General features: G+C 56.4%; 1 protein-coding gene across 1 annotated transcript; it reads right to left on the minus strand.

The window, feature by feature from the left end:
* Positions 1-2007: 2007 nt before the first annotated feature.
* BSND (barttin CLCNK type accessory subunit beta) lies at positions 2008-11056 on the minus strand. Its single transcript, XM_045546440.1, has 4 exons — positions 10880-11056; positions 5319-5413; positions 3373-3624; positions 2008-2441 (listed from the first exon to the last, which is right to left on the minus strand). Exons 1-4 carry the CDS (start codon positions 11054-11056, stop codon positions 2027-2029), a joined length of 939 nt encoding a protein of 312 aa, XP_045402396.1. The 3' UTR covers positions 2008-2026.
* Positions 11057-12424: the final 1368 nt, after the last annotated feature.

The raw sequence follows: 12424 nt of genomic DNA on the forward strand, positions 1-12424 counted from the left end.
GAAAACTGGTTTATTTTAGCCATTGGCGCTGGCGTTCCTTCTGATGCAGGTCACAGGCTTCCCTGCCTTGGTCCGCAGAGCACAGGAGCTCGCTACACCTCACCTCATGCAGGACTCGGGCTATGAGCAGGAACACCTGTCCCTGAGTCACACCAGCAGGGAGGATGTGCCCGGGCGCACCCTTTGCTCCAGAGGCAGAAGTGACCCAGAAGAAGAGGGAGTGTGCTCCGAGGACATGCCCTTCTGACACAGCACAGGGGGCATCTCCTTCCTCCAGCCACGACCCCAGCCGCGACCCAGAGGCCCACCCACCTGGTGACGGTCTCCAGGGTGCAAGCTGTGAGTGTGTGCTCCTGGTCTAAGGTGGCATCACTGCCCTTTTCTCTGCAGCTGGGGCAGGGCACACAGGGGCTCTGCAGAGATCAGTGTAAGACAAGTGTCACTCTGAGATGCTACAGATACAGTGACCTCTCCAGGGGCCGCTGAGATGGCCTGAGCTATGTGCCCCAGATGGCCGTGTGGCTGTCACTCCGCTGCCTCTGCTGTGTCAGTTTTTCACTTCTCTGCTCCCACCTCAGCCTCAGCTTCTGCTCTGCGCTCCATCTCCAACTTGCAAGAAATCAAGCTCGCTAGATCGTGAGCCCTTTGGGACGGGGACCGTATCAGTGGTTCATTCTCTCTCCCCCTGGAGACCCCAGCTTGGTGTCTGGCACATGGCAGGTGCTCAGTAAATGCCACCTGATTCAAGCTGAATTAAGGCGGGAAGCTGAATTTCACCCGCAATCCTAAATCAATGCAAATGTATTCCGCAGGTGGGGGCAGGGCAATGTTCCTGCAGGGCCTTTCTGCCCGGCCTTGTGACTGTATACAGGCCACTTAGAAGTCTGAATGCCAGAGAGGGAAAGGGCTGTGAGTCTAAAAGTTGGGGAAGTGGGAGAGGGTGACGTCGTCTGCAGAAGTTCCTGGGTCCTGGTGAGTTCTGTCTACCCTCAATGACCAGGGCTCCGGGCCAGGTCAGAGTCCTGGCTGGGCACAGGAGATGCCGAGGTAAGGGTCAAGGTCATGTGGCCACCCTTGGGCAGGAGCAGGGGCAATGCCAGTGATAAACGTACAAGGCCCAGAGGTAGCGCAGCAGAGCAAGGCTGCTTTATTCCAGGAGTGTGACATCAGGAAAAGCCTTCAGAGGAGGGTCAACTGTGCAGGGGTTTGAAGGATGAGCAGGAGTTTGCCAAGCTGGCAAGGGAGCCGGGGGCAGCCTGGTGGAGGAGGGCAGCTTGGGCAAGAGCATGAGCAGCAGGATGGCGGGGCTGGAACTGGAGGAGCAGAGAGAATGAGGGGGGCCGTCCAGGGATAAAGTTGGGAGGATAGCAGGGGTCAGCCACGGAGGTTTGGGATCCCAGTGGAGGGGCAATGGGAGCTGCAGGAGGACGTGGGCAGGAAGAGGTGTGGTGAGCTCTGAGGGAAGACAGTCACCCCACCTACCAGGTGGACTACAAGACCACAGGAATGGGAGCCCCGAGAGGCCTTCGCAAGATCAGGGCCCAGGGGTAGCACCAAGGAGGGTCCCTGTCAGAGGCCAACTGTGAGGGGAGGTGGAAAGAACTTTTGAGGATCTCAGCAGCTGCAAACCTTCTCATTGAGTCATATTTTACCTTCAAAGGTTTGCCAAAGGGAACTACCAATTGGGAGAGCACTGGGCCATGGGTAGGCATCATCCCCTCCCTGTGCTTTTTCTATTTTTAGAGACAGGGTCTCACTCTGTCTCCCAGGCTACAGTGCAGTGGCACGATTGTAGCTCACTGCAGCCTCCAACTCTCCTGGGCTCAAGCGATCCTCCCACCTCGGCCTCCCAAAGTGCTGGGATTACTGGTGTGAGCCACCACCGGTCCCTTGTGCATTTCTTTACAGTTCTCAAAATGCTCTCAGGTCCATTGTCTCATTTGAACCTCTATGGAATCCCATTTTACAGATAGGGAAACTGAGGCCTATGAGGTCACATGGGGTTAGCAGTGGTTCCAGTTCCATCTCAGCCCTGGGCATTGAGCTCAAAGCCCAGTTCCTTGTCTGGAAGGGGGTCCCCGGGGCTGTCTGGCAGCCCATAGTACAAGTCTTCCTCTTCCTCCTCAGGCTCCTCCGTGCCTGTGTCCGAAGCCTCCTTTTCCTCCTCCTTTGTCCCTGGGGACCGTTGCCAGTTGCTGGGCGGGACCACCTCCTGCTGCTGCCCCGCTTGGGGCACATCCTGCCCTGTGGGGGCGTCGATCAGGGCAAAGTCGCCATAGCGGTCCAGCGGGCACCAGCAGGCCTGGGGCTCCTGTGGAGGGGGGCGAGGTTCCTCCCTGTCAGGTGGAGACGGATCAGGGCTGCTGTCGTCGCTGGAGCCCACGTCCAGGTCATCTTGGAAGGAGGCCAAGGGTGCAGGGCCCTGGGGACAGGCTGGGGGGCTGCAGGGAAAGACCACAAGGGTGAGGGTAGCTCTGAGTCAGACTGCCTGGGTCCCAAACCCAGCCTCTAGCTGCAAGGCCTGGGATAGGCTAGTTCACCTCTGTGGGCCTCAGTTTCCTCCCCTGTAAAGTGGGGGAAATACCAGTATTCACTCCTGCAGCTGTTTCTGAGGTTTACAGCAGATAATATGCACAAAGCACTTTGCACAATGCCTGGCACCTGGTAGGTGCTCAAGAAACAGGGCTATTATTATGTTATTATCCCAACCAGGTCACGCGTGCACTTCTCCAGTCATTCAGGGTCCTCCTCTGGTCTCTCATGGGCCCAGTCACACTGGGGCCACCTTCGGTTTCCTTGTCTGCCTGCCCCATTGGACTGGGAGCTCCTCAGGGTGGAGGCCAGTCCAGGCCAGGCAGGGAGTAGGTGCCCAGTAATGCTGATGGAATGAATAAATAAACGGATGGACGAGGAACTCAGCTCACAGACAGATAGGGACAGGTGTGGGCTGGGGAGTGACTTGCTCAAGGTCACGGAGTAGGTCATCAGCAGAGCCAAGATTTGCACTCGGGTCCCTCTGGCTCCCAGCCCTCCGCTACTCACAGAGAGATTCAGAGACGGCACCTAAATACACTGTCCCAATCCTCACCACATCCTGTGTAGCGGGAATGATCATTCCCATGTGGGGAAACTGAGGCCCAGGAGAGTGAGGAACGTGCCAAAGTTACCCAGCAGAGGGGCTGGGATTTGACCCCGGGCCCACCCGACTCCTAAGCCCATATTCACCTGGCTGGCCTCTCAGGGTGGCCTGCACCTTCCACTGCCCTCTCCTCACTCCCAAATGTCCCCAGCCACCCCTCGGTGGCCCCCCACCCGCTCCTCCTTTATCCGGGAACTGGGCAGCATCCCCAGTCCCACTCTCTGCACACTCACCTGGGCCTGCTCTGAGTCGGGTCTCTCTCCCCCTCATTCTCGTCGGAGCCCCTGTGGACGACGACAGTAGCCTCCGCCCAGGCCTGAACGTCCCGAGGGCCACCTTCTCCACCACTGGTTCCCAGCTTGGGGCCCAGGAGGGGGCGGGGGTCCTCACTGTAGCTCATGACCTTCATCTGGATGTGGCTGAAGTCGGGCAGGCTCTGGTCGTAGGCGGCTTCCTCCCACAGCCTGACGTAGGGGGGCTGGGGGCTGGCAGGGGCACAGCAGGCAGAGTGGGAGGGAGAACAGGCAGGTGGTCAACGAGTCATTCAACAAACACCAGTATTTTCCCCTGGCCCTGTTTGCCCTGGGCATGTGTTCTTCCCTGATCTCACAAGACTTTGGGGATGTCGCTGTACCATTTCAGGGATGAGCAGGCTGAGGCCCAGCAAGGTGAATACACCAAGTGGCAAAGCTCGGGCCTGGCCCCCAGTCTGGCTCTCAGTCCAGTGTGTCCTCCTCACTTGATGTCTCCGAAGTTACCCACAGGGTGCAATTGCAAAATGAAGACCGGTTAACACCGAGAGTTTGCTGGGCCCCGGGCGGTGGGCCAGTCATCCTATCGTTCCCAGCAACGCCTTGAAGCAGGGACTATCATCCCGTTCCGCAGGTGAGGACAGCGGTAACAGCCGCAGCTGTTGAACGCTCCTTTCCTGCCAGGCTCTGCAGTCAGCCCAGCCGAGCCTCACCGCAATTCCAGGAGAGTCTGGGAAGAAACTGAGGCACAGGGCCTCTGCCTGGCTTGTACGCAAGGTGACATGGACGCTAGGTGGTAGCACTGGGGCTCCAGGTGTCATGTTCTCTATCACTGTGCTACGGTCCCCCTGGGAAGTGCGGTTCAGAAACTAAGTCCCTTGCCCAAGGTCACACAGCTGGGAAGTGACAGGGAAGAGCCCAGAACCCGGGGTGGCCTGAGCCCCCACCCTGTCATGGCAGCATGTAACAGAGCTTGGGCTGCCCCACGCCTTCTGGAGTCCACCCACTTAAGGCCCACTGGGACATTTGTTCACCCTGTGTGCCAGGAGCAGAAGATGCCACCATCAGTTCCTTCCCCAAGCAAAACAGAGAGAATCCTTGGCCCAGCTGACAGACGCTAGACCCGCAGCCCGGCCCTTGGCAGTGAGTGCCCTGTCGGGCCGGGGCTTGACACCCCCAGGGAGTGGCCGGTCAAACCACTTGACGCCCTGATCTCTGAGCCTCAGTCTCCCCCTCTGTATAAAGGGCCTAACAGCCCCACCTCACAGGGCTTCTGTGAGGACTGAAGGTGTGATGGGTGCACAGTGCGTGCCCAGCCTCTGGCACACTGAAGGCACTTGCTAATGGTGACAAACACAGAAGACCTACGGGGTGCCAGGGCCTGTTCTTAGCATTCCGCGTATATTATCTCCCTTACCTGAAACCTAGGGGACAGTCCCATTAGTAACCCCATTTCACAGACGGGGCAAACAGAGGTCAGCTGCTTGCCCAAAGGCACGCAGCTAGTGAGTGACAGAGCCCCAGGGCTGTGCCTCTTGTTGCTTGTCCGTAGCAGCCGTGGCAGTCCCTCCGTGACTCTGTTTCACTGTGTTTTCCACAGTATGTTTCACTGTATGGTTCCTGTGTCACTGAGACCTGTATTCACTGTAAGACTTCATCTTGTCCCTCAGCCTCAGTTTCCTCACCTATCAAATGGGAATAATAATACCTAACTCACAGAACTGAGAGTTCAAAACAATCCGTGATTTCTAGTAGTTCCTTCTCAGTAAGTGGGAGGGCAAAGCGGGCACCTGGTCAAGACGAGGAAACACCGCCCACGCCTCCCACTCTCTCCCTCCCTCTCCTGGGCAAGGGCGGATTGGCCTGAGGGGCTTCCCGGCCCCCGCCCCACCACCGCCACCCCCCCCCCACAAGGGCCCAGCACCCACCTCCTCACGTCTGCAGCAAGTCCATTCTCCAGCAGGCCCAGGGCCTTCGGGGACAGGATGCCCTGGAAGTCAGAGTCAGCAGGCACGAAGGTGACCTGCAGGGCAAAGGGAGACAGCCTCTCTGCAGCTGGCCGGGGTAGGCGGCTGCCCCCACATGCCCTCGGCCGCTGCTCTCCCCGGGGCGTCAGTAAACCTCTCACACCCTGGGAGAGAGGCTGCACCACGGGGCCTCCCTGCTTGACAGGGGAGGGGCCTGCTCAGGGCACAGCTCCAGGGAGGGACAGACCTCTGGGATCTTCATTCACCCAGCAAACATTTATTGAGCACTTGCTGTATACAGGCACTCTTCTAGCACTAGGGGGCAGCAGCGAATGAGAGACAACCCTGCCCTCGGGGAGGGCACATCTCGTCATCTCCCAGAGGTCTCCCTCCGTCCAGTGCCCAGCACACGCCTGGCACGTAGTAGGCACTTCATCCACATCTGGTAGTGAGTGTCCATGTGTTTCCCGGCACAGAGGCTGCAGTGGGGGAGATAGATGGCTGTGGCTGCACCCACCAGTCCCTGTCCCCGAGCTTTCAGGGATCAGGAGGTCTCTGCAGGTGCAGCACCGGGGCTGGGCGCTGCGTGGTGGTGGGGAGGCAGGGCATAAAGGAGGCAGTGGGATGGGGTGGGAGGAGCCCTGCCTCTGGGGTCTGGGAGGTGGGTGAGGATCCTGCCTCTGCCAGGTCCTTGCTGAGGGCCCTGGGAAGCTCAGCCCCCTCCCAGAGCCTCTCTGTGCTCTTCATTTAATGGGGCTGCCCTGGGGAGATGCCACACAGCCGTGTTCAGAGCTACATTGTTCTCGAGAGCCAAAATGTGGGAGCACCCCAAGTGTCCATTGATGGGAAATGGATACGCAAAATGCAGTCCATCCATACAATGCAGTACTATTCAGCCTTAAAAAGGGAGGAAATTCTAACACATGCTGTGACATGGATGAACCCTGAGGAAGGACATTGCTCCAAGCAAAATAAGCCAGACACAAAAAACAAATACTGTATGATTTCACTTCTCTGAGCTACCTAGAGTAGTAAAACCCATGGAGACAGAAAGTAGAATGGTGCTTGCCAGCGGCTGGGGAGAGGGGAAAGGGGAGTCGTTCTCAACAGGTGCAGAGTTTTAGTTTTATAAGATAAAAAGCATTCTGGAGATTGGATGCACAACACTATGAATGTACTTAACGCCACTGAGCGGTACACTTAAACATGGTTACAACAGTGAATTTTATGTTCTATGTATCCACAATTTTTAAAAATGGGACTAGTTATGCCCGTCTCCTGGGGTCGCTGTGAGGATTTCATGAGATAATATATAAGGAATCACCTCGCAAGGTGGCTGACATATAGTTACTGCTCAGTAAGTCATAACTTGATACCTGACTTCTCTGAGTCTTGCTCTCCTCAGCTAAAAGTTTTCCCATAAACATTTGATGAGACGCTACTGTATTATACCAGGTTCATAAATAGCACCCCCCTTTCCCTTTCCCGTAGAGTGCAGTGAGTAGAAGACACTTATATGCAACAAAAATCTCCGTCCTGATGGGGAGAAAGAAGGGAATGATGGATGGAGGAGTTCTAGAACTTCTGTGAGGGGTGAGCTCCCTCCAGTTGTCTAGAAATAAGGCAAGGGCCCGGGCATCTTCCACTCCCGCTAAGGATGCCCTGCACTTCCCAGCTGGCTCTGTACTTCCTAGAAGCTGCCTCCACCTCATGGCCCAGTTAGTGCCATCATCATCATCATCACCACCATTATAACCATCACCATCACCATCGTCATCACCAGCATCACCATCAACGTCATCATCACCGTCATCATCATCATCATCACCATCAACATCATCATCACCGTCATCATCATCATCATCACCATCATCATCATCATCACCATCATCATCGTCACCATCAACATCACCATCAACATCATCATCACCACCACAATTACAATCCTCATCATCACCATCATCATCATCACCATCGTCATCACCACTACCATCACAATCCTCATCATCACCATCATCATCATCACCATCAGCATCACCACCACCATCACAATCCTCATCATCACCATCATCATCATCACCATCATCATCATCACCATCAGCATCACCATCACAATCCTCACCATCACCATTCTCCTCATTACCATTAATATCATCACCATCATCCTTAGCCTCATCCTCATCACTATCATCATCACCATCACCATCTTCATCATCACCATCCTCACCATCAACAGCAACATCATCATCATGAAAAGCCTGAAGGAGAAGGAGGGGACATAGCATCTTAAAATACAAGCTCTTTGGCGAGAGGCACAGGCAGAGTTGAGGCTGGGGAGGGGATATCAGACCATGGAAACTCCCAAAACATCAAATGAAGAAGCTCAGCCTTTCTCTAGAAGCAGTGGGGGTCCCGGGGGAGTTCTGGGTAGCAGAGTACACAGCTTTGTGTTCAGGCAGAACATTGAGCAGTCCCCAGAGAGAGGAAGCAGAGGGAGGGAGGCCAATGGAGAGGATAGAGCCTGCAACCCCCAGTCGGGGTCCTGGCCCTGGGCTCCAGCAGAGCAGGCAGGAGTGAGGGCGGGGGGACTCGTGGGCAGAGGCCGTAGCCAGCTGGGGAGGCCCCGCTCCCAGCTCCCCTGTAGCATCTCAGAGAATGGGCTCAGCATGCCCAGCTGCCCCACTCACTACAGGTGCACAGATGCCTCTTCCTCTCCTGCACCTGAGGCCCAGTTAGGTGCCAAATAGGCCAGGTCTCCTTCAGAGATCTGACGTGATAACCCAGGTGGACGTGCTGCACATGCCAGCCGCAGTGGGTGCTCTGGTGAACGGGCAGTGACTTCTCAGTGCCCACAGCCTTGGGTCCCAACTCCACCTCAGCCCAGAGCACCATCACCTCTCACCTGGACAGAGAAGGAGCCTCCCTGCTGGTCTGGCTGCTCCGGGACCTTCCTCCCTCCTAGGTCAGCCTGATAACTTTCTCAGACTGCAAAGCTGGTCATGTCCCTCTCTCGTCCTGTCAACTAGAGAGCAAGGTCGCAGCTCCTTAGCATAGCATCCCCGGCCCCGAGCAGCTGACTGCACCCCCTCTCCACCTTCCCCGCCCTCCGCTCACTCCTTAGATCCACCACGTGTCTTTGATCTTTGATCACGCCGCTCTTCTGCCTGCAGGGTCTTTCCCTGTCTTCTCTGCCTGGTGAACTTCTATCTAACCTGCAAAGCCCAGCTCACCTTCTCTGCGAAGCCTACGTCCCCCTCATCAGGCAGCAAACGGTCTCTCCCACTAGACATCCAGCCCCTCAGAAACAGGGACGCCTTAACCCATGATGGTCCTGGCTACCTCTCACCTTGTATCCTCATCAGCCAATTCTCTTCCCTCATATTTATATTTCTTCCAATCCAAAACTGTTCCATTTACTGAAGCTTCCATAGGTCAGGTAGTGAGGGCCAGGGAGGAGCCTGAGGGGGGCACAGGCATGAGCGCCGGAAGCCACGATGGCCCAGGCACCGAGGAGACCACGTGGGACTCAGGGAGCCCCAGGTCTCCCCGGTGCACAGCACACGTTCCTCCCTCCCCTCTGCGGCGTCAACCTGTGCTGGTTCCAACAGTGACATCCTGAAGCGCAGCACTCGCTCACGCAGACCCACACCAGAGCACACACACCTGCACACGCATGCGGGGACCCACCCAGTGCCACACACACCAACCCTGAGAGCAATGCCTTCGCCCTGCGTCGGGTGTAATGCCACGCCCCCCACCTCCAGCACGCCATGCAAGGCTCAGAGCTGGGGGACTCCCTCTGCCAAGGTCACAGAAGTAGGGCACGAGGGGGCAGGGATTTGAAGCTGGGCCTGGAGGCCACCAAAGTGTGTACTGTTTCCACCCCACCACGCTGCCTCCGCATGAACACGTGAATCTATCAACAGTTACTCATTAATGCCCAGCAATATTCCCTCCCTCTTCAACCCCCACTGCCACTCCGGTCACTGCCCACCGCCCCAGAGCCACTTCTGGTTGAGGGGGAGGGCAGGAAGGACGTTCCCCTCCACACCCTGATGTCCCCCTGCCATCCGCCAGCGTCCAGCCTCCTCGCTAGGAGGAGGATTACGATGGTGGTGGTGACATGGGTGGCTCTGGACCCAAGGACCTTGTCTCCCAGTGACCTCCGCTCAGAACATGGCACAGACAGAGGCGAGTTGACTGTAAACTGCTCGGTAAATGACTGCAAACCAGCCCAGACCGCCCCAACACTGAACACACGCCGACAGCCCGGGGCTGGCCCACGGAGGGGGCAGGGCTGGGGAGAGCCTGGCCCAGGCCCCCGGGCCACGCCTCCCTTGAACCCTGGCCACAGCCACCCAGTGGGGGACAGGAAGGTCCTGGGGGTGGTGGGGGCTGCCTGGGCCTGGAGACCTAGATGTCAGTCCAACAGAGCCCCTGGATGAACCCCCTTCCCCACCCCCTCCTCCTGACTCACACATTGTACAAATGAGGAAACTGAGGCTGAGAGAGAGCAGGGGCTTGAGCAAAATCTCCCAGACAGTAGAGACAGAGCCCAAATTAGAATCCATGTTTCTCTCCTCGTCTCCCTTGGTCTGTCTCTGACCAGCTGTGCAACTATGGAAGAGTCACACAATCTCTCTGGGCTTTGAAGGTTTATACCTCCTTCACAGGGTTGCTGGGAGGATCAATAACAGTAAGACTGGCAAGGCTTCCCCTACATATAACACCACTGAGATTCCAAAATAGTGCTATATCCCATCTCTTCTCTGATCTTTATAATAACCCCATAAGGCTCTAAAAAATAGGGACTTTCGACTCCATTTTGCAGATGAAAAAACTGAGGCTCAGAAAGACAAAGTTCACACAAGAATTTGGGACAGAACTAGAACTAGAACCCAGGTGCTCTTCACTAAATCACACATAAGGTAGAAATACATTAAGACTTGGAAAGACAGAGCACCGCCCAATGCATGCCACCGCGGTTAGACGTGACCTCCCCGGGACTCTCAGCAGCTCTGGGAGCCCAGGAGCAGGGAGGACCCAGGGTGGAGGGTTATGCTTAGGTCACACACGTGGTCTGAGCTCCAATCCAAGCTCTGTCACTTCACCTTGCTGAGCCTCAGGTTTCTCCACTACAAAATGAGAGCACAGGTGAGAGTTGTGCAAAAAGCTCAGGACGAGAGCCGAACTGCACCCTGAGCGCAGGCGTGCCCAGCAGGGGGTAAGCGCGCGTTAACTTTTGTTTCAAGCTCATGGATCATGTGTTTCACCGTGTCTCCCCCATGGTGCCTGGTTCAAGGCTCCAGACCCAGAGGGTTTCGGATCAACCCTTACGCTAAGTGATGGATGGATGGATGGATGTTCAGGAGAGCAGAGAGAAGAAAACAGGGAGTCAACGTGAGAAGAATGAAGACGGTTGCAGGATAGGGACTGGCTGCTGTGTGGAGCAAAGGCACCATCTCCAGCCCTCTGGCCCCACCCGGCCCCACCCGGCCCCACCCGGCCCCACCACCACCTACCTTGGGGTAGCACTGGCACATGCTCCAGATGACACCCCCGATCACCATGACGCTGCCCATGGCGTAGAAGGTGCCGTAGACCTGGGGCCGATCGTGGCTCATGAGGAACGTGCCGAGGGCCAGCAGGAAAAGCCCCAGCACAATGAAGCCAATGCGGAAGGTCTTCTCATCAGCCATGGCTGCCAGCCTGTGCACCCCGGCAGAGGGGACACGGGCAGTCCAGTGTGAACACCCAGCAGGCTTTCACAGGGAGGGATGAAGCTCTGGGATCGCTGCAAATCGAGGTTCAGGGTTAAAGGGAGAGCAGGATCCCTCGGGCCCAGCTGTAGTCCCTGGGCCCACCCGTTCAACACGGCTAGAGGCGGCACGCTTCAGTGGACCCAAGCACCTGCCAGCCACCTCCACTCCTGGCCCTGTCACCTTCCCTCTGGGCCCTGCAGGCCTGGAGTGTGTGAGAATCTGAGGGAGGGAACGTGCAGGGGAGGGAGAGGGGGAGGCTACGGGGCTGGGCCCCAGCCAAGGCTTTGACATCACCTCATTTGCCTACTGTGGGGCTGAGCTGGCTGGACAGGCGGCCCCACACCATCTACCCTGGGAAGCAGGGTGTAATTCTGCAGCCACAAGACGTTAGAATGTCGCCAGAGGATTAGAGGATCCCATACGCTGGCATTTCAGAATCCTGAAGAATTCTAGACTCTTCAAGGACATGTGACCATCTGGGGTTCAGGTATACTAGTCCATATTTACTGGTCGGTGACTACATGCATGGCACCGTTCTAAACATGTTACAGCTACTAACTCATTTAAGGGGAATGCCACGAGGCAGGTACTACTATCCCCATTTTGCAGATGAGGACACTGAGGCACAGACATGTAACTCGCCCAAGGTCACACAGCTAGAAATGTCAGAGTGGCTGGGATTTGAACCCAGAGGCCATGCACCTAGCCACAGTGCAATACTGCTCGACCGTACCATGAGGGTTAAAGGTGCAAGTTCTGACGGCAAGGCAGACCGCCTGGGTTTGGAATCTGGTCCTCTACTGTGGGGCAGCATGGTCTTGATCAAGTTACCTGCCTGTGCCTCAGTTTCCCCCTCTGTAAAATGGGGATAGTAATAGCACCTCCCAGGAAGGCAACTGTCTCCAAGCCTGGCCTCCTTGAGTTCCTCTGTGCACCATCTGGACCCATTTGTGATGAGCTGAAATCAGACTCTTTTACAGGATTACAGGAAAACGAGGACCATCGGTGTCTCTAACAGAGAACATTCACTTGGAGTTTTTATGGGTTAAATCGCTGATGCAGAATAAAGGCTCTCACTTAGCTTCCTGACTTGCTTGGCTGGAGATTTTCCTCTTCGTGGTCATCACCCTCTGCCTCCTCCCCAGCACAGCTGTGCTTGCCCCATAACACCCTGCCCATGCGCACACCATACCCGGCACCACGCCCATGCTCACTCCATACTCAGACACCATGCCCATGCGCACACCATACCCGGCACCATGCCTGTGCTCACTCCATACTCAGACACCACGCCCATGTGGACAC

This window comes from Lemur catta, chromosome 3 (assembly GCF_020740605.2).
Source record: "Lemur catta isolate mLemCat1 chromosome 3, mLemCat1.pri, whole genome shotgun sequence".
NCBI lineage: Eukaryota > Metazoa > Chordata > Mammalia > Primates > Lemuridae > Lemur > Lemur catta.